The sequence below is a fragment of the Formica exsecta genome, unplaced genomic scaffold (genome assembly GCF_003651465.1).
Source record: "Formica exsecta isolate Colony F162 unplaced genomic scaffold, ASM365146v1 scaffold365, whole genome shotgun sequence".
NCBI lineage: Eukaryota > Metazoa > Arthropoda > Insecta > Hymenoptera > Formicidae > Formica > Formica exsecta.
Window position 1 is genome coordinate 1322356 of NW_021850897.1, and position 26106 is coordinate 1348461.

Here is a 26106-nt window from a genome sequence, read left to right on the forward strand (position 1 = left end):
TATATATATAATAGTTAAATAATATCAATTTACAATCATTTATTTTTAATATTATCAAATACAATTTGCATATTCATTTCGTATCAAGTAAACATTTTCGAGAAAGTGCAAAAGGTATTTCAGATCCATTCAATGCCATTTTAATTATGACTATAAAATTCACAATAAAACGCACGTTTGGTTTAAGATACTCTACATAATAGCAATAATGTTATAGTTGGACGCATGCACTGAACAAGTGGTTACGTACGCGGAGTTACAAGACAAAGTTGTAAGATGCGCGTTGTGGCTACAAGAACAAGGAATTAAATCCGGCGATGTTGTCAGTGTGTGCACAAAAAATCATCTCAATTCCATCGTGCCTTGCTTGGCGGCAATTTATGTCAACGCGATCTTTAATCCGTGGGACGAGAACATGGATTTGCGTAAGCTCTTTTGCGATGACAGTTAAAAAAAAACGTTACGTTATATTCGATTAATAAATAAATAATCAGAGATAATATAATTCCAACCACAGTAAATATAATTTTATCTATGTTAAATTAATTAGATCTTATTTTATTTATTATTTATTGTTAGTTGTGTAATAACGCACGTCTATGTATTGCTTATTTTATTTAGTGTTTTTTATTTGATATGTGTAGCTTTTATTAATTATGCGTTATTTATTGTTAGAAACCGCGCTGCATTTTAGGAAGCTGACTACTCCGAAAATAATCTTCTGCAGCGAGCGACCCGTGAACGTCATCTCGAGCGCAATAAAAGAGAGTAACTGCAATTCTACGATTGTGATTTTCGGCGATCATCCTGGGATGATCTCATTTTCCGACATTTTGAACATGTACAGCGATGCGGAAGTAGCAAATTTTCAATATGTCGAGGTCGATGACATCAAGCAAACGGCGTACATCGTGCACTCGTCAGGCACCACGGGGATGCCAAAGGGCGTTGAAATATCCTATTACAGTCTATTACTCCTCAGCGAGGATAACAACATAAATATGACCAATGTGGTGTCAATGTGGTTCTCATCATTATTCTGGTTTAGCGGGATAATGATGAATCTAAAATCGATCGTGCAGGGCGCCAAAGTGATTCTATATCCGGAATTTGATGAAGAGATGACATATCGACTGATTGAGAAATACAAGGTGAGAATAAGCTAACGGAGAAGATTGCTGTAATATTGCTTGTGCAGCAAAAGTATCATTTATTTCATTTATAAAAGATTTTTTCTCTGAAGTTGTAAGAGTAAATATTTTTAAATATGTCTGTATCTTCCTTTGATTTAAAAACAATAATAGCTGAGAGAGATATTAGAAGTACTTGTAGATAGTAGAAGTAAACTTGTAGATAGAAATCTTTTCATAAACTGTAATATGAAAATAATGTTGCTCTTGCTCACAAAATTATTCCGTGATAAAATTAAGTACTTTTTTTAAACAAAGAAATTTGATGTATTCAACATTACATAAATTTATTATTTTTAGAAGAATGTTATTAATTTGCTGTTAAACTCATTTATCATATGAAGACTTGCATTAATATAGGAAATGTCTACCATCGCAACAAATCGCGTGTTAAGACTTTACAATTTAAATTACACACAAAAGTTTTCAAAATATTAAAAATATTATCTTTTTGTATACTGTTATAATGCATGTTTATTCGATAAATTACATAACATATTTTATATTTTCATATGACTGTCACATTGCAATGCAAAAACATGAATGATTTTTTTTTTCATTTTGCTATTCAGATAACAATGATTGTCCTAAGCACGTTAAAAAAAAAACGTTGTTATGTTATATTCGATTAATAAATAAATAATCAGAGATAATATAATTCCAACCACAGTAAATATAATTTTATCTATGTTAAATTAATTAGATCTTATTTTATTTATTATTTATTGTTAGTTGTGTAATAACGCACGTCTATGTATTGCTTATTTTATTTAGTGTTTTTTATTTGATATGTGTAGCTTTTATTAATTATGCGTTATTTATTGTTAGAAACCGCGCTGCATTTTAGGAAGCTGACTACTCCGAAAATAATCTTCTGCAGCGAGCGACCCGTGAACGTCATCTCGAGCGCAATAAAAGAGAGTAACTGCAATTCTACGATTGTGATTTTCGGCGATCATCCTGGGATGATCTCATTTTCCGACATTTTGAACATGTACAGCGATGCGGAAGTAGCAAATTTTCAATATGTCGAGGTCGATGACATCAAGCAAACGGCGTACATCGTGCACTCGTCAGGCACCACGGGGATGCCAAAGGGCGTTGAAATATCCTATTACAGTCTATTACTCCTCAGCGAGGATAACAACATAAATATGACCAATGTGGTGTCAATGTGGTTCTCATCATTATTCTGGTTTAGCGGGATAATGATGAATCTAAAATCGATCGTGCAGGGCGCCAAAGTGATTCTATATCCGGAATTTGATGAAGAGATGACATATCGACTGATTGAGAAATACAAGGTGAGAATAAGCTAACGGAGAAGATTGCTGTAATATTGCTTGTGCAGCAAAATTATCATTTATTTCATTTATAAAAGATTTTTTCTCTGAAGTTGTAAGAGTAAATATTTTTAAATATGTCTGTATCTTCCTTTGATTTAAAAACAATAATAGCTGAGAGAGATATTAGAAGTACTTGTAGATAGTAGAAGTAAACTTGTAGATAGAAATCTTTTCATAAACTGTAATATGAAAATAATGTTGCTCTTGCTCACAAAATTATTCCGTGATAAAATTAAGTACTTTTTTTAAACAAAGAAATTTGATGTATTCAACATTACATAAATTTATTATTTTTAGAAGAATGTTATTAATTTGCTGTTAAACTCATTTATCATATGAAGACTTGCATTAATATAGGAAATGTCTACCATCGCAACAAATCGCGTGTTAAGACTTTACAATTTAAATTACACACACAAGTTTCCAAAATATTGAAAATATTCTCTTCTTGCATACTGTTATAATGCATGTTTATTCGATAAATTACATAACATATTTTATATTTTCATATGACTGTCACATTGCAATGCAAAAACATGAATGATTTTTTTTTTCATTTTGCTATTCAGATAACAATGATTGTCCTAAGCACGAGCATGATTAACCGATTTTTTAAGGCGGGCTATGTAAAGAAGTATTCATTATCATCTTTGAAAGTCATACATTGTGGCGGTGCAATAATCAAGCCAAAAACACAAAAAGAAATGAGACGTATTTTACCGCATGTTCAAATGTTACAAACTTACGGTAGGTATCATTCTAATGTAATGAAATATTATAAATATAATATTAATATATAATAAACAATATCTAATAAATAAAAAGATTTATTTTAAAAATTCGATTACTTATCTTGTGTTTTTAGGAATGACAGAAATCGCTGGAGTTGGGACAATGCAGCTTTTGCATCACAAAGATGGGTCTTGCGGAACGGTAGTTGAAAATGTGCAAATGAAGACCGTAGACCCAGAAAACGGGAAAGTCCTTGGACCGAATAAACCAGGAGAATTATGGATAAAGACGGCTTACATGATGAATGGCTACTACAGGAACCCTGAAGCGACAAAAAATACTATTGACGAAAAAGGTAAAAAAACATTTCTCTTTATGTGCGCACGCGCGTAACTCTGTCAGTAATATTTAATTAATTTAAATTAATGTTATTTATGTAAAATAATTATATATGTCAATAAATTATGTAACCTACATTTGATTAATAATAATAAAATATCCCATAAAGTATGTTTGAATTTTTTTAGGATGGCTGCATTCGGGTGACATCGGTTATTTCGATGAAGACGGGGAACTTTTCGTTATCGATAGGATAAAAGAGCTTATAAAGTACAGAGGATATCAAATTTCACCTGGGGAAATTGAAGGTGTCTTATCGTCACATCCAGCTGTGTTGGAAGTTGCAGTAATAGCAGTGCCTCATGCAACAGATGATGAACATCCTCTTGCTTATGTTACTAAAAGACCCGATGCAAAGGTACAATCTTGTTGTAATTATGAGATCACCGAGCAAGATTCTATGAAATAATACCTTAGCAATCGCGAATTGAAAAGTTTTGTAAATCGTTCAAATAATTTCTTTAAAAATTTTTATATATATGTATATAATACAATTTTTAATAAATTTATTTTTAAGATTTTTTTTCTAATTCTTTTGCTTCTTTAAACATATTAGAATAAGTGTGTATAAATTTTATTTATTAATATAATAAATATGTCTTAGATTAATACATGTAAGTTAATTTAAATATTAATTATACTAAGGATATCAGAAATCGTGGTGCAAGTAATATGGATGCAATTTATTATACAAATGCAAATTGAAAACATCAAATTTTTTTTATACAAGGCTTTGTTTTTGAAAAAATCGATTTTACATATTTTGCGCGCACTTGAGTTTATGCGCACTTAACTAACGAATGGAAGTGATTTCTTATACTCGTTGACTTGCATTTGCATAAGAAATCACTTCCATTTTTTTGTATTAAGATTTTTGGTACACCTTGTATAATTATTGAGAGAATATACAATTATTGTTATATGTGTAGGTGACGGAGCAAGAATTAATAGACTTGGTGGCGAATAACATGATAGATCAGTATAAACTTCGTGCTGGAGTGATATTTCTAGATGCTTTTCCCTATACAAGTTCAGGAAAAATCGCCAGGAAAGAATTGAAAACAATGGCTAAAAAACTAACAGCTGAATAAAATAATGAATTATATTTATATTTTTATGATTACCAATTATTATATTTATATATATAATTAATAATAACAATTATACTTAATAATATAATTATTATATTTAATTACAAGAATAATAAATTAATTCTATAATTGATAAAAAAAGCGTTTTTTTTTTATTTTAATACTTAACTTTTTCTTCATAAGAAATATTTTTTCTCATTCTTTTAGTTAATTTTTTTATAAGTATTCTCTCTCCCTGCCTCCCACTTTCTCTTTTCTCAAACTGATCGTAAATATCTGAACTTTCTGAATTATTAATAGTAAATTATATATTTCTTAATATAATATTTTTATTCTATTTTTTTATTTCAAATTTTTCCTTATTATAAAATTATATATTCTAGATTTAAAAATAAGGAAAAAAATGATTTGCAATAAGGAATAATGTACGCGATTCCATTAAATCGATTAGAGTTACAAACCGTATTTATAGCAATTTATAGCAATAGCAGTAACAATGTTAGAAAGCAATTACTCGAAAAAGAAATTGAAAGACGGCAATCAAGAATAAGTGATATACGTATGCGGTATTTGAAATAAATGTGGCTGCTCTTTACTTTGAGTTTATATAATTTCGATTATTGAGACTCGTAAGAAAAACCTATGCTATTCGATCGATTTACATGTTCAACAAAAAATCAGTTTTCTTCTCTGATATGCTCCGCTTTAGTATGTGACGAGCATCAATATAAGTTAGCAATAAGTTTATGAATATAAAAGAGAGAGAGAATGTGTGTGTGAAATGAATATTTTTTCTCCAACACGCACATATTTAAAATTTTTTTTAAGTAAAATGAGAAATAAATTTATAGCATTTACGTAAGTGTATAATAGTCATATATGGAACAGCAAAAGAGAGATAATAAGCATATTGATAACAAATCGTTATACTTAAAAAAATTACAAAGCTGCAAGAAAATGATAATATGCGAGACGGAACAGTTATCGAATATATCGTATCTAAATATATATGTTTCGTGTTTTTTAGAAAAAAAATAAAAAATATGTAATACAAATATATTTTTAAAATAATTTAAAAATATGTATAATTAAAAATAAATAATTAAAAAGTAATTGAAAATAATTATAGAAATATTTAATTTAAAAATATTATTTTACATATATCGTTACATTACTACTATTTCTTGCTCAATATATGCGTTTGTTTTATTTTAATAGTTTGAAGTTCAAGGTTTGTTATTTATAGCTGCAGTATTGGCTACAGTAGTGGTACTAATCCAGAGTTTATTTTTTTCTCTCTTATCTCATGTGTATATGGAAGTAGAGCAAAAATAGGAGGAGAGAGAGAACGACTTCTTATTATTTAGTGTAACAGTTACATCGCGCAATGACTCACACTCCGAGTACAATCGCGGATGATAGAACACTGTGAGTTTTCGTACAGTCACGATATATCGGTTTAAACACTTTTTAAAGCGTATTCACATCATGACATTACTCATAATAGAAAAGCTTTCTTCGTGAGCAGTATGCGATTAATTAAAGAAACAAGTTAACATTGTATCGTGTAAATAGAAATTTAATTAGACTTTTCGAGACAAGTGATCAATAAGAAGCTGTGCACAAAACTACGTTTTGTTTTCGAAAGATTGGTATGTTTTTTTATTGCAATATTTATTAATGTATCGTATTATTGTGTGCAAATCTAATTTATTGTCAATATGTATTTAATCTCATTTTAGCAAATTTTAATTTTTATGACGACATATATCTTTATATTTTTCAATGTAGAAATACTTTAATTTTATCTCAGGTGCTTAGGTGATAACATCTGTGTGTGTGTGTGTGTGTGTGTGTGTTTGTGTTTTGACAAATAAATATGAAAATAAAAATATAAGAAATTTATTTAAGAAATTTTCTTAAATCATTATTTTAATCGTTGACATTTAATTTAAATATTTCATATAAAAATTCTTATTATGTATACTATGTTATATTAGATTATACAATACATTCTTCGAATCCAAACATTTTATATAAATATTTTATTTAATATATTAATAGAGAGAGAGGTAAAAGAAAGAGAGAGTTGCTACATCGCCGTTTTATTGTTTTTAACATTTCATATCTAGGATCTAAAACTCCAATATATTCAGCGAAATGGCTACGAACGACTCAAGGGTAAGTACAAAAACATGCGCGCACGCATATATTATGATTAATATTTTTATATAATATTTAAACAAAAAGTCGCTGCCAATATGGCGTAAGACATATAGATTAAAAACACGAGACGCATATTTGTGTGTATGCTACAAAGGCATGCAAAGATTTGTATCGTTTTTTTTTATTATCAAATTTATTTATTATTTTCAGACTTTTACTGTTGAAAATAACGTTTACAAGGGAGAGATAAAGTCTACGTATAATTACAAGAGTATTGGAGAAATAATTTGGGATAAGATTAAAAGTCATGGCGATAAAATCGTACACGTAAGTCAATATTTACATATGATATCAATATTGAATGTTTTGTAATGATAATAGATAATGAGAGATTTATCTTATCATTAATCACTCTTCTATCAATATGTTTTTAAGATATTATTAACATAGATTTATGTTCTTGTATCTTCCTCTAAGATATGCTCTCATAAACAATTAAGTGTATATAAAGCAAAAATTTATATATTATTTAAGCATTAGATACAGAATTAAAAGTGAAAATATTATTTTAAAAAACCGTTAAAATGTTATAGTATTCCTTAAGGATAAGAATATGTCTTCTTTGCTATGCAATATCATTACAACTATATGCAGAAAAACAATTTTCTTTATCAGCAAATTTTTATGCTATGTTGAAGTAATCGAATCATTACGCATGGACAGAAAAAATGTTAAAAATTAATATAATTAAAATACAATATTGAACTAATAAGAACCAGACACAAAAATGGCTACATTTTATATAATATCATCAATATCATTTGTAACCGTATGTCTAAAACTGACAGTCATATTGCTAATAGTTTACAATTATATGCAATATTAAAAATCATTTATTTTGATCCTCAAGGAATTCCAGCGTCTCTAAGAAAATAGAAACATGAATTTTGTACAATTGTACAATTTTGTACAATTTGGATATTAATTTCATAACAAGTACACTAATATTTTCTAAGAATTACACGAGACATACTTTAAAACCATCCAATGTCATTTTAATTATGACTAAACAATTTATAATAAAATGCACGTTTGGTGATTTTAAGATACTCTATATAATAGCAATAATGTTATAGTTGGATGCATGCACTGAACAAGTAGTTACGTATACGGAGTTACAAGATAAAATCCTAAGATGTGCGTTGTGGCTACAAGAACAAGGAATTAAACTCAACGACGTTGTCAGTGTGTGCACAAATAATCATTTCAATTCCATCGTACCCTGCTTGGCAGCAATTTATATCAACGCAATCTTTAATCCGTGGAACGAGAACATGGATTTGCGTGAGTTCTTCTTCAGTGACAATTAAAAACATTGTTACGTTATATTTGAAATAATTTAATTCCAACAATGGCGAATATTATTTTATCTAGTTTTAAATTAATTATATTTTATCTTATTTATTATTTAATTATGTAATCATCTACGTATTATTTATCTCATTTACCGTTTTTCTTTATTTTACGTAGTCTTTATTAATTATGCCGTATTTTTCATTAGAAAACACGCTGCATGTTATGAAGCTGACTACTCCGAAAGTAATATTCTGCACCGAGAAATCCGCAAACGTTATCTTGAGCGCGGTAAAAATGAGCAACAGCAATACCACTGTTGTGATTTACGGCGATCACTTCGATGCAATCTCGTTTTCCGACATTTTGAGCATGTACAGTGATGCGAAAGTGGCGACTTTCCAGTATATCGAGTGCAATGACATGAAAAAAACAATGTGTATCATGCACTCGTCAGGCACCACGGGAATGCCAAAGGCCGTTGAATTATCTAATTACTGTCTGTTGTATATGAGTGAGAATAAAAATATAGATTTTACCAATGCAGTGTCGATTTGGTTTTCATCACTTTATTGGATAACCGGGATAATAATGAATTTGATGGCGATCGCGCAAGGTGCCAAAATAATTCTTTATCCGGAATTCGACGAAGAAATGATATGCCTATTAATCGAAAAATACAAGGTGAGAGTCGTGAAGATAAATTTACGATAACACTGCTTGCAATAAGGTTTATCTTTCACTTTACGTAAAAGATAAAAGACAAAAAATTCTTTATGTAAAGGATAAAAGACTTTTTTTCTTTATCTATTGTCATAAATGCGCGCGAACAATTTTTAATTTGTCTCTTTCTAACTTCAAAATAATAACTGAGACATGTTAGCATGACTGCAGCTTGCTAAAAAAATGTTTTATAAATAATAGTAATGATGTTACTATTCGATTTGCAAAAATATTTTAATTAGATGATGTATTGTTTAAGCAAAATTTAAGTTTTTAATATTGTGTAAATTTATCTCTCTTAGGAAAATTTTTATTATATATTATTACATTTTGTAAAATCTTTACGTCATCCGAAAACTTGCATTTGTGAGTAAGAGAAGTGTTTATTATAACGATTATTCACATGCTAAAATATTATTATAATAATTTAAATAAATTCAAGTTACAATACCAAAAAATCATTTTTACATACTATCATAATGTTATTTATTAAATTAATTAATTAATATACGCACATTTTATATTTTTGTATATATGGTAATAATATAATGCAAAAGCATAAATCTTTCTTGATTTTATTATTAGATAACTGTGACTTTTCTAAGCACGAGTATGGTCAACCGGATTCTTAAAGCGGGTTATATAAAGGAATTTTCATTATCATCTTTAAAAGTCATACTCTTCAGTGGTGCACTAATTAATGTGAAAGTACAGGAAGAAATAAAATGTATCTTACCACATGTCCAATTATTACAAATTTTTGGTAGGTTATTATTCTAATATAATTATATATTTTATAAACATAATAATATATATAATAAGAGACACAAAATATTTAGCAACAAAATATTAGTGAAAATTTAACCATCTATCTCTTGTTTTTAGGGATGACAGAACTCGGTGGATTCGGGACAATGCAGAGCTCAAATCATAAGAATGGATCTTGCGGAACAGTACTCCAGAATGTACAAATAAAAATTGTGGACCCAATAAGCGAAAAGGTTCTTGGCCCAAATCAGTTGGGAGAATTGTGGATAAAGACGGCGTTCATGATGAATGGCTATTACAGAAATCTTGAAGCAACAAAAAATACTGTTGATGAACAAGGTAAAAAAACTATGCAAATTTTCATATTAGTAGTGTACTCTCTTTCCTTTCTAAAGGACTTTGATCTTGACACATATTGTTAAGATTATGAGCCTAAGTAATCTCTAACAAAGTAATCTAACAAAATATCTATCCGGGAAAAAATGATCAGATCAAATCAGATCAAATTATATCTAATCAGATCTGTTTTTATATCCAATTTGATCTAATTTGATTTGATTCGATCTGATTTGATCATTTTTTCCCGGGTAGTAGTAATATCACATGTAGTAATAATATCACATGTAGTAATAATACCATGAAAATAAGTTCAAGTTTCTTGTAGGGTGGCTGCATTCGGGTGACATTGGTTATATTGATAAAGATGGAGAACTCTTTGTTATGGACAGAATAAAGGATCTTATAAAATACAGAGGATACCAAATCTCACCTGGAGAAATCGAGAGTGTCTTATTATCGCATCCAGCAGTGTTTGAAGTTGCAGTAACAGCAATTCCTCATACAACAGATGATGAACATCCTATTGCTTATGTCACCAAGATGCCGGGAGCCGAGGTACAATCTTGTTGCAAATATGATGAAGCTACAGAGCAAGTATTCACAAAATAGAAATATTTTACCTCATAATTTATCAATTGCATCAAAATTTTAATCTTCAAAAATTTTTATAATAAAATTTTTTTAATAAATCTATTGTCAAGATTATTTGATTTTTTAAACACGTTATTGAGTGTAAATTTCTATTTCCTTTTCTTATAATAAATTGCAGATTAATTTAAAGATTAATGGCATATGTACGTTAAGATAATTATTTTTATAGATTATTTTTTAATGTAGAGTATAAAATGTTTTATAAAATCAAGTATGCTATGTTGTAATAATTAAATTGTGTATGTGTAGGTGATGGAACAAGAATTAATAGACTTGGTAGCAAATAACATGATGGATCAATGCAGGCTTCGTGGTGGAGTGATATTTCTGAATGCTTTACCACATACAATTTCAGGAAAAATTGCGAAGAAAGAATTAAAAGCTATGGCTAAGAAACTAGCTGTAGAGTAAAAAGAAAAGACTAATTATATTTTTTATATTTATTATCATAAAATTACATAATTATAATTTAATCTTTTCCATGTAACCGGGCATTTATAAAATTTATACATACATATATCGTTAGAAAACTTTTCCAAATTATAGATAAATAGAAATGGATTAAATACATATATTTAAAGACAATAAGAAATGGAATATATATGTGTATACAACAGAGTGATTTATTTATTTTTTAATCCCTCAAAAATAGAATGCATAATTATAGAAATAGATTTAGTGGTTTTTATAATATGTCATGATTTGCGTGTTAATTTAAATAAAGTTAATAAAGAGATAAGGGTTAATAGAGATTCGCGCTTATCTTCAAATTTTCTTTCTTACAATTACGCACTTCTTTTTCTTTATCCGTTTAGATAGATCCAATCATTTGAACTGGCAAAAAAAAAAATACTTTTTCATTGAATTTAAATCGATACTGATATTTAAGTATCGAAAAAAATTATAAAATTTACATATGCAGGTACATATCTCTTGTGTAACTTATCATTTCTTTCTGCCGTCTTTCTCATAATTTCCGTCATTACATAATTTTACCCGCATCCCCCTTACTAGAGAAAATACTTTACGTTTTACGTTTATAAAATATAAATGAATGCAATATAGGTGCAACTTAAGCGTTCAATATGCGTTTTCTCCTCGCTCTTCGCGCGATTTTTCTTTCCGCGAATTCTCGGAAAAATACTGTAAAGACAGTTCAATACAAATCGTAATAAGATACATTATTTTCTGTCCATAATAGTCCGTGAGATTTTATTATGACAGAGATATTGACACTAGAAAAAGTTCTTGCTTTTCTAAAAGTAGATCTAACGTTTGCTTGTTGCTGGCCACTTCCAATAAAGGCCACAAAATATCAAAAAATTCGTGACAAAATATTTCGATGGTGTTGTTGCATAAATGGTATGCTAATGTCGATATCGTTAATGTATACATTAGGTCTCAAACGTGATAATATATTTCTTCTTATGAAAGTGGGTTGCGAATTGAGTGCCTTCCTACAAGTTCCGATTCAGATCACTTTGTTTACGCTTCAGAGTAATCGTTTGCAAGTAAGAGACAAAAAAGATATATTTTTATTAGATTAATTATAATTTCAATTTATATCTGCATGTTTCTATAAATAGAATAAACATTAATTAAAAACAAATTTCTCAAAATAAAAATTAAATCAAAATAAAACTTAAAAATCAATTCTTAAAAAAATAAAATTTTCTGTTATATATACATATAACTATATAAATTACAATCAGCATTATTATTTGAATTTTATAGTGATTCTAAAAATATTCCAACATTGAATTTTTTGAATATATAATTTCTATTCTGATAAATTTATTTCTTTGCAAATTCTGATATAAAGAAAGCAAAGAAAGAATATTTGAAGTTTTGCACAAATGTAGAATATGTCAATAAACGTGTAATTATGTCATAACACTAAAAAAGATGAAACAATTCACAGACAGAAATTTAAAAGTGATAAAAAATTAGAATTTTGTTAAATTTAAAAACATACACTTTTTTATAGATTTCTTAGATACACCGATTCTAATTTTAATTTTAACTAGCTATAAAAATAAGAATAGTCGATTTAATGCCAAAAAGTTCGAAAGCTGTTTAGATAAAAAGTTGATTTATATATAAAATCTCTTTGATTCTCTGATATTTTCTTAATCTTTGAATAGCAAAAGGTTCTGGCTATATATTACATACATATATATAGATATATCTATATACAGGGTGTCCGGTAAAGATTGTGCCAACGCTTGTAAGTGGGTAGAGCACAGTAAACTGAACAGAAAAGTCCTGTAACATTTTTTTATATAACGCGTAATAAAGGAATTATTATTGAGTAAAGTCTGGCCAATCAGCGCCAACCTTTAGCCGGGCGAACGTCAGTGAGCCCCGCGCTGTGAAGTGTGCGCCGCCGCATACTATCAGGCGGGCGGCTCACCGACGTGCGTCCGGCTAAAAATCGGCGCTAATTGACCAGATTTTACTCAATAATAACTCCTTTATTAAGCGTTATATAAAAAAATGTTTGTGTGTGTGTGTGTGTGTGTGTGTGTGTGTGTGTGTGTGTGTGTGTGTGTGTGTGTGTGTGTGTGTGTGTGTGTGTGTGTGTGTGTGTGTGTGTGTGTGTGTGTGTGTGTGTGTGTGTGTGTGTGTGTGTGTGTGTGTGTGTGTGTGTGTGTGTGTGTGTGTGTGTGTGTGTGTGTGTGTGTGTGTGTGTGTGTGTGTGTGTGTGTGTGTGTGTGTGTGTGTGTGTGTGTGTGTGTGTGTGTGTGTGTGTGTGTGTGTGTGTGTGTGTGTGTGTGTGTGTGTGTGTGTGTGTGTGTGTGTGTGTGTGTGTGTGTGTGTGTGTGTGTGTGTGTGTGTGTGTGTGTGTGTGTGTGTGTGTGTGTGTGTGTGTGTGTGTGTGTGTGTGTGTGTGTGTGTGTGTGTGTGTGTGTGTGTGTGTGTGTGTGTGTGTGTGTGTGTGTGTGTGTGTGTGTGTGTGTGTGTGTGTGTGTGTGTGTGTGTGTGTGTGTGTGTGTGTGTGTGTGTGTGTGTGTGTGTGTGTGTGTGTGTGTGTGTGTGTGTGTGTGTGTGTGTGTGTGTGTGTGTGTGTGTGTGTGTGTGTGTGTGTGTGTGTGTGTGTGTGTGTGTGTGTGTGTGTGTGTGTGTGTGTGTGTGTGTGTGTGTGTGTGTGTGTGTGTGTGTGTGTGTGTGTGTGTGTGTGTGTGTGTGTGTGTGTGTGTGTGTGTGTGTGTGTGTGTGTGTGTGTGTGTGTGTGTGTGTGTGTGTGTGTGTGTGTGTGTGTGTGTGTGTGTGTGTGTGTGTGTGTGTGTGTGTGTGTGTGTGTGTGTGTGTGTGTGTGTGTGTGTGTGTGTGTGTGTGTGTGTGTGTGTGTGTGTGTGTGTGTGTGTGTGTGTGTGTGTGTGTGTGTGTGTGTGTGTGTGTGTGTGTGTGTGTGTGTGTGTGTGTGTGTGTGTGTGTGTGTGTGTGTGTGTGTGTGTGTGTGTGTGTGTGTGTGTGTGTGTGTGTGTGTGTGTGTGTGTGTGTGTGTGTGTGTGTGTGTGTGTGTGTGTGTGTGTGTGTGTGTGTGTGTGTGTGTGTGTGTGTGTGTGTGTGTGTGTGTGTGTGTGTGTGTGTGTGTGTGTGTGTGTGTGTGTGTGTGTGTGTGTGTGTGTGTGTGTGTGTGTGTGTGTGTGTGTGTGTGTGTGTGTGTGTGTGTGTGTGTGTGTGTGTGTGTGTGTGTGTGTGTGTGTGTGTGTGTGTGTGTGTGTGTGTGTGTGTGTGTGTGTGTGTGTGTGTGTGTGTGTGTGTGTGTGTGTGTGTGTGTGTGTGTGTGTGTGTGTGTGTGTGTGTGTGTGTGTGTGTGTGTGTGTGTGTGTGTGTGTGTGTGTGTGTGTGTGTGTGTGTGTGTGTGTGTGTGTGTGTGTGTGTGTGTGTGTGTGTGTGTGTGTGTGTGTGTGTGTGTGTGTGTGTGTGTGTGTGTGTGTGTGTGTGTGTGTGTGTGTGTGTGTGTGTGTGTGTGTGTGTGTGTGTGTGTGTGTGTGTGTGTGTGTGTGTGTGTGTGTGTGTGTGTGTGTGTGTGTGTGTGTGTGTGTGTGTGTGTGTGTGTGTGTGTGTGTGTGTGTGTGTGTGTGTGTGTGTGTGTGTGTGTGTGTGTGTGTGTGTGTGTGTGTGTGTGTGTGTGTGTGTGTGTGTGTGTGTGTGTGTGTGTGTGTGTGTGTGTGTGTGTGTGTGTGTGTGTGTGTGTGTGTGTGTGTGTGTGTGTGTGTGTGTGTGTGTGTGTGTGTGTGTGTGTGTGTGTGTGTGTGTGTGTGTGTGTGTGTGTGTGTGTGTGTGTGTGTGTGTGTGTGTGTGTGTGTGTGTGTGTGTGTGTGTGTGTGTGTGTGTGTGTGTGTGTGTGTGTGTGTGTGTGTGTGTGTGTGTGTGTGTGTGTGTGTGTGTGTGTGTGTGTGTGTGTGTGTGTGTGTGTGTGTGTGTGTGTGTGTGTGTGTGTGTGTGTGTGTGTGTGTGTGTGTGTGTGTGTGTGTGTGTGTGTGTGTGTGTGTGTGTGTGTGTGTGTGTGTGTGTGTGTGTGTGTGTGTGTGTGTGTGTGTGTGTGTGTGTGTGTGTGTGTGTGTGTGTGTGTGTGTGTGTGTGTGTGTGTGTGTGTGTGTGTGTGTGTGTGTGTGTGTGTGTGTGTGTGTGTGTGTGTGTGTGTGTGTGTGTGTGTGTGTGTGTGTGTGTGTGTGTGTGTGTGTGTGTGTGTGTGTGTGTGTGTGTGTGTGTGTGTGTGTGTGTGTGTGTGTGTGTGTGTGTGTGTGTGTGTGTGTGTGTGTGTGTGTGTGTGTGTGTGTGTGTGTGTGTGTGTGTGTGTGTGTGTGTGTGTGTGTGTGTGTGTGTGTGTGTGTGTGTGTGTGTGTGTGTGTGTGTGTGTGTGTGTGTGTGTGTGTGTGTGTGTGTGTGTGTGTGTGTGTGTGTGTGTGTGTGTGTGTGTGTGTGTGTGTGTGTGTGTGTGTGTGTGTGTGTGTGTGTGTGTGTGTGTGTGTGTGTGTGTGTGTGTGTGTGTGTGTGTGTGTGTGTGTGTGTGTGTGTGTGTGTGTGTGTGTGTGTGTGTGTGTGTGTGTGTGTGTGTGTGTGTGTGTGTGTGTGTGTGTGTGTGTGTGTGTGTGTGTGTGTGTGTGTGTGTGTGTGTGTGTGTGTGTGTGTGTGTGTGTGTGTGTGTGTGTGTGTGTGTGTGTGTGTGTGTGTGTGTGTGTGTGTGTGTGTGTGTGTGTGTGTGTGTGTGTGTGTGTGTGTGTGTGTGTGTGTGTGTGTGTGTGTGTGTGTGTGTGTGTGTGTGTGTGTGTGTGTGTGTGTGTGTGTGTGTGTGTGTGTGTGTGTGTGTGTGTGTGTGTGTGTGTGTGTGTGTGTGTGTGTGTGTGTGTGTGTGTGTGTGTGTGTGTGTGTGTGTGTGTGTGTGTGTGTGTGTGTGTGTGTGTGTGTGTGTGTGTGTGTGTGTGTGTGTGTGTGTGTGTGTGTGTGTGTGTGTGTGTGTGTGTGTGTGTGTGTGTGTGTGTGTGTGTGTGTGTGTGTGTGTGTGTGTGTGTGTGTGTGTGTGTGTGTGTGTGTGTGTGTGTGTGTGTGTGTGTGTGTGTGTGTGTGTGTGTGTGTGTGTGTGTGTGTGTGTGTGTGTGTGTGTGTGTGTGTGTGTGTGTGTGTGTGTGTGTGTGTGTGTGTGTGTGTGTGTGTGTGTGTGTGTGTGTGTGTGTGTGTGTGTGTGTGTGTGTGTGTGTGTGTGTGTGTGTGTGTGTGTGTGTGTGTGTGTGTGTGTGTGTGTGTGTGTGTGTGTGTGTGTGTGTGTGTGTGTGTGTGTGTGTGTGTGTGTGTGTGTGTGTGTGTGTGTGTGTGTGTGTGTGTGTGTGTGTGTGTGTGTGTGTGTGTGTGTGTGTGTGTGTGTGTGTGTGTGTGTGTGTGTGTGTGTGTGTGTGTGTGTGTGTGTGTGTGTGTGTGTGTGTGTGTGTGTGTGTGTGTGTGTGTGTGTGTGTGTGTGTGTGTGTGTGTGTGTGTGTGTGTGTGTGTGTGTGTGTGTGTGTGTGTGTGTGTGTGTGTGTGTGTGTGTGTGTGTGTGTGTGTGTGTGTGTGTGTGTGTGTGTGTGTGTGTGTGTGTGTGTGTGTGTGTGTGTGTGTGTGTGTGTGTGTGTGTGTGTGTGTGTGTGTGTGTGTGTGTGTGTGTGTGTGTGTGTGTGTGTGTGTGTGTGTGTGTGTGTGTGTGTGTGTGTGTGTGTGTGTGTGTGTGTGTGTGTGTGTGTGTGTGTGTGTGTGTGTGTGTGTGTGTGTGTGTGTGTGTGTGTGTGTGTGTGTGTGTGTGTGTGTGTGTGTGTGTGTGTGTGTGTGTGTGTGTGTGTGTGTGTGTGTGTGTGTGTGTGTGTGTGTGTGTGTGTGTGTGTGTGTGTGTGTGTGTGTGTGTGTGTGTGTGTGTGTGTGTGTGTGTGTGTGTGTGTGTGTGTGTGTGTGTGTGTGTGTGTGTGTGTGTGTGTGTGTGTGTGTGTGTGTGTGTGTGTGTGTGTGTGTGTGTGTGTGTGTGTGTGTGTGTGTGTGTGTGTGTGTGTGTGTGTGTGTGTGTGTGTGTGTGTGTGTGTGTGTGTGTGTGTGTGTGTGTGTGTGTGTGTGTGTGTGTGTGTGTGTGTGTGTGTGTGTGTGTGTGTGTGTGTGTGTGTGTGTGTGTGTGTGTGTGTGTGTGTGTGTGTGTGTGTGTGTGTGTGTGTGTGTGTGTGTGTGTGTGTGTGTGTGTGTGTGTGTGTGTGTGTGTGTGTGTGTGTGTGTGTGTGTGTGTGTGTGTGTGTGTGTGTGTGTGTGTGTGTGTGTGTGTGTGTGTGTGTGTGTGTGTGTGTGTGTGTGTGTGTGTGTGTGTGTGTGTGTGTGTGTGTGTGTGTGTGTGTGTGTGTGTGTGTGTGTGTGTGTGTGTGTGTGTGTGTGTGTGTGTGTGTGTGTGTGTGTGTGTGTGTGTGTGTGTGTGTGTGTGTGTGTGTGTGTGTGTGTGTGTGTGTGTGTGTGTGTGTGTGTGTGTGTGTGTGTGTGTGTGTGTGTGTGTGTGTGTGTGTGTGTGTGTGTGTGTGTGTGTGTGTGTGTGTGTGTGTGTGTGTGTGTGTGTGTGTGTGTGTGTGTGTGTGTGTGTGTGTGTGTGTGTGTGTGTGTGTGTGTGTGTGTGTGTGTGTGTGTGTGTGTGTGTGTGTGTGTGTGTGTGTGTGTGTGTGTGTGTGTGTGTGTGTGTGTGTGTGTGTGTGTGTGTGTGTGTGTGTGTGTGTGTGTGTGTGTGTGTGTGTGTGTGTGTGTGTGTGTGTGTGTGTGTGTGTGTGTGTGTGTGTGTGTGTGTGTGTGTGTGTGTGTGTGTGTGTGTGTGTGTGTGTGTGTGTGTGTGTGTGTGTGTGTGTGTGTGTGTGTGTGTGTGTGTGTGTGTGTGTGTGTGTGTGTGTGTGTGTGTGTGTGTGTGTGTGTGTGTGTGTGTGTGTGTGTGTGTGTGTGTGTGTGTGTGTGTGTGTGTGTGTGTGTGTGTGTGTGTGTGTGTGTGTGTGTGTGTGTGTGTGTGTGTGTGTGTGTGTGTGTGTGTGTGTGTGTGTGTGTGTGTGTGTGTGTGTGTGTGTGTGTGTGTGTGTGTGTGTGTGTGTGTGTGTGTGTGTGTGTGTGTGTGTGTGTGTGTGTGTGTGTGTGTGTGTGTGTGTGTGTGTGTGTGTGTGTGTGTGTGTGTGTGTGTGTGTGTGTGTGTGTGTGTGTGTGTGTGTGTGTGTGTGTGTGTGTGTGTGTGTGTGTGTGTGTGTGTGTGTGTGTGTGTGTGTGTGTGTGTGTGTGTGTGTGTGTGTGTGTGTGTGTGTGTGTGTGTGTGTGTGTGTGTGTGTGTGTGTGTGTGTGTGTGTGTGTGTGTGTGTGTGTGTGTGTGTGTGTGTGTGTGTGTGTGTGTGTGTGTGTGTGTGTGTGTGTGTGTGTGTGTGTGTGTGTGTGTGTGTGTGTGTGTGTGTGTGTGTGTGTGTGTGTGTGTGTGTGTGTGTGTGTGTGTGTGTGTGTGTGTGTGTGTGTGTGTGTGTGTGTGTGTGTGTGTGTGTGTGTGTGTGTGTGTGTGTGTGTGTGTGTGTGTGTGTGTGTGTGTGTGTGTGTGTGTGTGTGTGTGTGTGTGTGTGTGTGTGTGTGTGTGTGTGTGTGTGTGTGTGTGTGTGTGTGTGTGTGTGTGTGTGTGTGTGTGTGTGTGTGTGTGTGTGTGTGTGTGTGTGTGTGTGTGTGTGTGTGTGTGTGTGTGTGTGTGTGTGTGTGTGTGTGTGTGTGTGTGTGTGTGTGTGTGTGTGTGTGTGTGTGTGTGTGTGTGTGTGTGTGTGTGTGTGTGTGTGTGTGTGTGTGTGTGTGTGTGTGTGTGTGTGTGTGTGTGTGTGTGTGTGTGTGTGTGTGTGTGTGTGTGTGTGTGTGTGTGTGTGTGTGTGTGTGTGTGTGTGTGTGTGTGTGTGTGTGTGTGTGTGTGTGTGTGTGTGTGTGTGTGTGTGTGTGTGTGTGTGTGTGTGTGTGTGTGTGTGTGTGTGTGTGTGTGTGTGTGTGTGTGTGTGTGTGTGTGTGTGTGTGTGTGTGTGTGTGTGTGTGTGTGTGTGTGTGTGTGTGTGTGTGTGTGTGTGTGTGTGTGTGTGTGTGTGTGTGTGTGTGTGTGTGTGTGTGTGTGTGTGTGTGTGTGTGTGTGTGTGTGTGTGTGTGTGTGTGTGTGTGTGTGTGTGTGTGTGTGTGTGTGTGTGTGTGTGTGTGTGTGTGTGTGTGTGTGTGTGTGTGTGTGTGTGTGTGTGTGTGTGTGTGTGTGTGTGTGTGTGTGTGTGTGTGTGTGTGTGTGTGTGTGTGTGTGTGTGTGTGTGTGTGTGTGTGTGTGTGTGTGTGTGTGTGTGTGTGTGTGTGTGTGTGTGTGTGTGTGTGTGTGTGTGTGTGTGTGTGTGTGTGTGTGTGTGTGTGTGTGTGTGTGTGTGTGTGTGTGTGTGTGTGTGTGTGTGTGTGTGTGTGTGTGTGTGTGTGTGTGTGTGTGTGTGTGTGTGTGTGTGTGTGTGTGTGTGTGTGTGTGTGTGTGTGTGTGTGTGTGTGTGTGTGTGTGTGTGTGTGTGTGTGTGTGTGTGTGTGTGTGTGTGTGTGTGTGTGTGTGTGTGTGTGTGTGTGTGTGTGTGTGTGTGTGTGTGTGTGTGTGTGTGTGTGTGTGTGTGTGTGTGTGTGTGTGTGTGTGTGTGTGTGTGTGTGTGTGTGTGTGTGTGTGTGTGTGTGTGTGTGTGTGTGTGTGTGTGTGTGTGTGTGTGTGTGTGTGTGTGTGTGTGTGTGTGTGTGTGTGTGTGTGTGTGTGTGTGTGTGTGTGTGTGTGTGTGTGTGTGTGTGTGTGTGTGTGTGTGTGTGTGTGTGTGTGTGTGTGTGTGTGTGTGTGTGTGTGTGTGTGTGTGTGTGTGTGTGTGTGTGTGTGTGTGTGTGTGTGTGTGTGTGTGTGTGTGTGTGTGTGTGTGTGTGTGTGTGTGTGTGTGTGTGTGTGTGTGTGTGTGTGTGTGTGTGTGTGTGTGTGTGTGTGTGTGTGTGTGTGTGTGTGTGTGTGTGTGTGTGTGTGTGTGTGTGTGTGTGTGTGTGTGTGTGTGTGTGTGTGTGTGTGTGTGTGTGTGTGTGTGTGTGTGTGTGTGTGTGTGTGTGTGTGTGTGTGTGTGTGTGTGTGTGTGTGTGTGTGTGTGTGTGTGTGTGTGTGTGTGTGTGTGTGTGTGTGTGTGTGTGTGTGTGTGTGTGTGTGTGTGTGTGTGTGTGTGTGTGTGTGTGTGTGTGTGTGTGTGTGTGTGTGTGTGTGTGTGTGTGTGTGTGTGTGTGTGTGTGTGTGTGTGTGTGTGTGTGTGTGTGTGTGTGTGTGTGTGTGTGTGTGTGTGTGTGTGTGTGTGTGTGTGTGTGTGTGTGTGTGTGTGTGTGTGTGTGTGTGTGTGTGTGTGTGTGTGTGTGTGTGTGTGTGTGTGTGTGTGTGTGTGTGTGTGTGTGTGTGTGTGTGTGTGTGTGTGTGTGTGTGTGTGTGTGTGTGTGTGTGTGTGTGTGTGTGTGTGTGTGTGTGTGTGTGTGTGTGTGTGTGTGTGTGTGTGTGTGTGTGTGTGTGTGTGTGTGTGTGTGTGTGTGTGTGTGTGTGTGTGTGTGTGTGTGTGTGTGTGTGTGTGTGTGTGTGTGTGTGTGTGTGTGTGTGTGTGTGTGTGTGTGTGTGTGTGTGTGTGTGTGTGTGTGTGTGTGTGTGTGTGTGTGTGTGTGTGTGTGTGTGTGTGTGTGTGTGTGTGTGTGTGTGTGTGTGTGTGTGTGTGTGTGTGTGTGTGTGTGTGTGTGTGTGTGTGTGTGTGTGTGTGTGTGTGTGTGTGTGTGTGTGTGTGTGTGTGTGTGTGTGTGTGTGTGTGTGTGTGTGTGTGTGTGTGTGTGTGTGTGTGTGTGTGTGTGTGTGTGTGTGTGTGTGTGTGTGTGTGTGTGTGTGTGTGTGTGTGTGTGTGTGTGTGTGTGTGTGTGTGTGTGTGTGTGTGTGTGTGTGTGTGTGTGTGTGTGTGTGTGTGTGTGTGTGTGTGTGTGTGTGTGTGTGTGTGTGTGTGTGTGTGTGTGTGTGTGTGTGTGTGTGTGTGTGTGTGTGTGTGTGTGTGTGTGTGTGTGTGTGTGTGTGTGTGTGTGTGTGTGTGTGTGTGTGTGTGTGTGTGTGTGTGTGTGTGTGTGTGTGTGTGTGTGTGTGTGTGTGTGTGTGTGTGTGTGTGTGTGTGTGTGTGTGTGTGTGTGTGTGTGTGTGTGTGTGTGTGTGTGTGTGTGTGTGTGTGTGTGTGTGTGTGTGTGTGTGTGTGTGTGTGTGTGTGTGTGTGTGTGTGTGTGTGTGTGTGTGTGTGTGTGTGTGTGTGTGTGTGTGTGTGTGTGTGTGTGTGTGTGTGTGTGTGTGTGTGTGTGTGTGTGTGTGTGTGTGTGTGTGTGTGTGTGTGTGTGTGTGTGTGTGTGTGTGTGTGTGTGTGTGTGTGTGTGTGTGTGTGTGTGTGTGTGTGTGTGTGTGTGTGTGTGTGTGTGTGTGTGTGTGTGTGTGTGTGTGTGTGTGTGTGTGTGTGTGTGTGTGTGTGTGTGTGTGTGTGTGTGTGTGTGTGTGTGTGTGTGTGTGTGTGTGTGTGTGTGTGTGTGTGTGTGTGTGTGTGTGTGTGTGTGTGTGTGTGTGTGTGTGTGTGTGTGTGTGTGTGTGTGTGTGTGTGTGTGTGTGTGTGTGTGTGTGTGTGTGTGTGTGTGTGTGTGTGTGTGTGTGTGTGTGTGTGTGTGTGTGTGTGTGTGTGTGTGTGTGTGTGTGTGTGTGTGTGTGTGTGTGTGTGTGTGTGTGTGTGTGTGTGTGTGTGTGTGTGTGTGTGTGTGTGTGTGTGTGTGTGTGTGTGTGTGTGTGTGTGTGTGTGTGTGTGTGTGTGTGTGTGTGTGTGTGTGTGTGTGTGTGTGTGTGTGTGTGTGTGTGTGTGTGTGTGTGTGTGTGTGTGTGTGTGTGTGTGTGTGTGTGTGTGTGTGTGTGTGTGTGTGTGTGTGTGTGTGTGTGTGTGTGTGTGTGTGTGTGTGTGTGTGTGTGTGTGTGTGTGTGTGTGTGTGTGTGTGTGTGTGTGTGTGTGTGTGTGTGTGTGTGTGTGTGTGTGTGTGTGTGTGTGTGTGTGTGTGTGTGTGTGTGTGTGTGTGTGTGTGTGTGTGTGTGTGTGTGTGTGTGTGTGTGTGTGTGTGTGTGTGTGTGTGTGTGTGTGTGTGTGTGTGTGTGTGTGTGTGTGTGTGTGTGTGTGTGTGTGTGTGTGTGTGTGTGTGTGTGTGTGTGTGTGTGTGTGTGTGTGTGTGTGTGTGTGTGTGTGTGTGTGTGTGTGTGTGTGTGTGTGTGTGTGTGTGTGTGTGTGTGTGTGTGTGTGTGTGTGTGTGTGTGTGTGTGTGTGTGTGTGTGTGTGTGTGTGTGTGTGTGTGTGTGTGTGTGTGTGTGTGTGTGTGTGTGTGTGTGTGTGTGTGTGTGTGTGTGTGTGTGTGTGTGTGTGTGTGTGTGTGTGTGTGTGTGTGTGTGTGTGTGTGTGTGTGTGTGTGTGTGTGTGTGTGTGTGTGTGTGTGTGTGTGTGTGTGTGTGTGTGTGTGTGTGTGTGTGTGTGTGTGTGTGTGTGTGTGTGTGTGTGTGTGTGTGTGTGTGTGTGTGTGTGTGTGTGTGTGTGTGTGTGTGTGTGTGTGTGTGTGTGTGTGTGTGTGTGTGTGTGTGTGTGTGTGTGTGTGTGTGTGTGTGTGTGTGTGTGTGTGTGTGTGTGTGTGTGTGTGTGTGTGTGTGTGTGTGTGTGTGTGTGTGTGTGTGTGTGTGTGTGTGTGTGTGTGTGTGTGTGTGTGTGTGTGTGTGTGTGTGTGTGTGTGTGTGTGTGTGTGTGTGTGTGTGTGTGTGTGTGTGTGTGTGTGTGTGTGTGTGTGTGTGTGTGTGTGTGTGTGTGTGTGTGTGTGTGTGTGTGTGTGTGTGTGTGTGTGTGTGTGTGTGTGTGTGTGTGTGTGTGTGTGTGTGTGTGTGTGTGTGTGTGTGTGTGTGTGTGTGTGTGTGTGTGTGTGTGTGTGTGTGTGTGTGTGTGTGTGTGTGTGTGTGTGTGTGTGTGTGTGTGTGTGTGTGTGTGTGTGTGTGTGTGTGTGTGTGTGTGTGTGTGTGTGTGTGTGTGTGTGTGTGTGTGTGTGTGTGTGTGTGTGTGTGTGTGTGTGTGTGTGTGTGTGTGTGTGTGTGTGTGTGTGTGTGTGTGTGTGTGTGTGTGTGTGTGTGTGTGTGTGTGTGTGTGTGTGTGTGTGTGTGTGTGTGTGTGTGTGTGTGTGTGTGTGTGTGTGTGTGTGTGTGTGTGTGTGTGTGTGTGTGTGTGTGTGTGTGTGTGTGTGTGTGTGTGTGTGTGTGTGTGTGTGTGTGTGTGTGTGTGTGTGTGTGTGTGTGTGTGTGTGTGTGTGTGTGTGTGTGTGTGTGTGTGTGTGTGTGTGTGTGTGTGTGTGTGTGTGTGTGTGTGTGTGTGTGTGTGTGTGTGTGTGTGTGTGTGTGTGTGTGTGTGTGTGTGTGTGTGTGTGTGTGTGTGTGTGTGTGTGTGTGTGTGTGTGTGTGTGTGTGTGTGTGTGTGTGTGTGTGTGTGTGTGTGTGTGTGTGTGTGTGTGTGTGTGTGTGTGTGTGTGTGTGTGTGTGTGTGTGTGTGTGTGTGTGTGTGTGTGTGTGTGTGTGTGTGTGTGTGTGTGTGTGTGTGTGTGTGTGTGTGTGTGTGTGTGTGTGTGTGTGTGTGTGTGTGTGTGTGTGTGTGTGTGTGTGTGTGTGTGTGTGTGTGTGTGTGTGTGTGTGTGTGTGTGTGTGTGTGTGTGTGTGTGTGTGTGTGTGTGTGTGTGTGTGTGTGTGTGTGTGTGTGTGTGTGTGTGTGTGTGTGTGTGTGTGTGTGTGTGTGTGTGTGTGTGTGTGTGTGTGTGTGTGTGTGTGTGTGTGTGTGTGTGTGTGTGTGTGTGTGTGTGTGTGTGTGTGTGTGTGTGTGTGTGTGTGTGTGTGTGTGTGTGTGTGTGTGTGTGTGTGTGTGTGTGTGTGTGTGTGTGTGTGTGTGTGTGTGTGTGTGTGTGTGTGTGTGTGTGTGTGTGTGTGTGTGTGTGTGTGTGTGTGTGTGTGTGTGTGTGTGTGTGTGTGTGTGTGTGTGTGTGTGTGTGTGTGTGTGTGTGTGTGTGTGTGTGTGTGTGTGTGTGTGTGTGTGTGTGTGTGTGTGTGTGTGTGTGTGTGTGTGTGTGTGTGTGTGTGTGTGTGTGTGTGTGTGTGTGTGTGTGTGTGTGTGTGTGTGTGTGTGTGTGTGTGTGTGTGTGTGTGTGTGTGTGTGTGTGTGTGTGTGTGTGTGTGTGTGTGTGTGTGTGTGTGTGTGTGTGTGTGTGTGTGTGTGTGTGTGTGTGTGTGTGTGTGTGTGTGTGTGTGTGTGTGTGTGTGTGTGTGTGTGTGTGTGTGTGTGTGTGTGTGTGTGTGTGTGTGTGTGTGTGTGTGTGTGTGTGTGTGTGTGTGTGTGTGTGTGTGTGTGTGTGTGTGTGTGTGTGTGTGTGTGTGTGTGTGTGTGTGTGTGTGTGTGTGTGTGTGTGTGTGTGTGTGTGTGTGTGTGTGTGTGTGTGTGTGTGTGTGTGTGTGTGTGTGTGTGTGTGTGTGTGTGTGTGTGTGTGTGTGTGTGTGTGTGTGTGTGTGTGTGTGTGTGTGTGTGTGTGTGTGTGTGTGTGTGTGTGTGTGTGTGTGTGTGTGTGTGTGTGTGTGTGTGTGTGTGTGTGTGTGTGTGTGTGTGTGTGTGTGTGTGTGTGTGTGTGTGTGTGTGTGTGTGTGTGTGTGTGTGTGTGTGTGTGTGTGTGTGTGTGTGTGTGTGTGTGTGTGTGTGTGTGTGTGTGTGTGTGTGTGTGTGTGTGTGTGTGTGTGTGTGTGTGTGTGTGTGTGTGTGTGTGTGTGTGTGTGTGTGTGTGTGTGTGTGTGTGTGTGTGTGTGTGTGTGTGTGTGTGTGTGTGTGTGTGTGTGTGTGTGTGTGTGTGTGTGTGTGTGTGTGTGTGTGTGTGTGTGTGTGTGTGTGTGTGTGTGTGTGTGTGTGTGTGTGTGTGTGTGTGTGTGTGTGTGTGTGTGTGTGTGTGTGTGTGTGTGTGTGTGTGTGTGTGTGTGTGTGTGTGTGTGTGTGTGTGTGTGTGTGTGTGTGTGTGTGTGTGTGTGTGTGTGTGTGTGTGTGTGTGTGTGTGTGTGTGTGTGTGTGTGTGTGTGTGTGTGTGTGTGTGTGTGTGTGTGTGTGTGTGTGTGTGTGTGTGTGTGTGTGTGTGTGTGTGTGTGTGTGTGTGTGTGTGTGTGTGTGTGTGTGTGTGTGTGTGTGTGTGTGTGTGTGTGTGTGTGTGTGTGTGTGTGTGTGTGTGTGTGTGTGTGTGTGTGTGTGTGTGTGTGTGTGTGTGTGTGTGTGTGTGTGTGTGTGTGTGTGTGTGTGTGTGTGTGTGTGTGTGTGTGTGTGTGTGTGTGTGTGTGTGTGTGTGTGTGTGTGTGTGTGTGTGTGTGTGTGTGTGTGTGTGTGTGTGTGTGTGTGTGTGTGTGTGTGTGTGTGTGTGTGTGTGTGTGTGTGTGTGTGTGTGTGTGTGTGTGTGTGTGTGTGTGTGTGTGTGTGTGTGTGTGTGTGTGTGTGTGTGTGTGTGTGTGTGTGTGTGTGTGTGTGTGTGTGTGTGTGTGTGTGTGTGTGTGTGTGTGTGTGTGTGTGTGTGTGTGTGTGTGTGTGTGTGTGTGTGTGTGTGTGTGTGTGTGTGTGTGTGTGTGTGTGTGTGTGTGTGTGTGTGTGTGTGTGTGTGTGTGTGTGTGTGTGTGTGTGTGTGTGTGTGTGTGTGTGTGTGTGTGTGTGTGTGTGTGTGTGTGTGTGTGTGTGTGTGTGTGTGTGTGTGTGTGTGTGTGTGTGTGTGTGTGTGTGTGTGTGTGTGTGT

General features: G+C 39.1%; 1 protein-coding gene across 1 annotated transcript in view; it reads left to right on the forward strand.

Moving 5' to 3' along the window:
- Positions 1-11374, forward strand: part of LOC115239123 (gramicidin S synthase 2-like) — a 21513-nt gene extending 10139 nt beyond the window's left edge. The window contains 10 exon segments of the mRNA XM_029813482.1: positions 218-425; positions 676-1151; positions 3106-3283; positions 3402-3623; positions 8047-8268; positions 8486-8961; positions 9586-9763; positions 9886-10107; positions 10433-10662; positions 11008-11374. Of these exon segments, the coding sequence (XP_029669342.1) occupies positions 218-425; positions 676-1151; positions 3106-3283; positions 3402-3623; positions 8047-8268; positions 8486-8961; positions 9586-9763; positions 9886-10107; positions 10433-10662; positions 11008-11169 (2574 nt within the window). The 3' untranslated portion in view covers positions 11170-11374.
- Positions 11375-26106: the final 14732 nt, after the last annotated feature.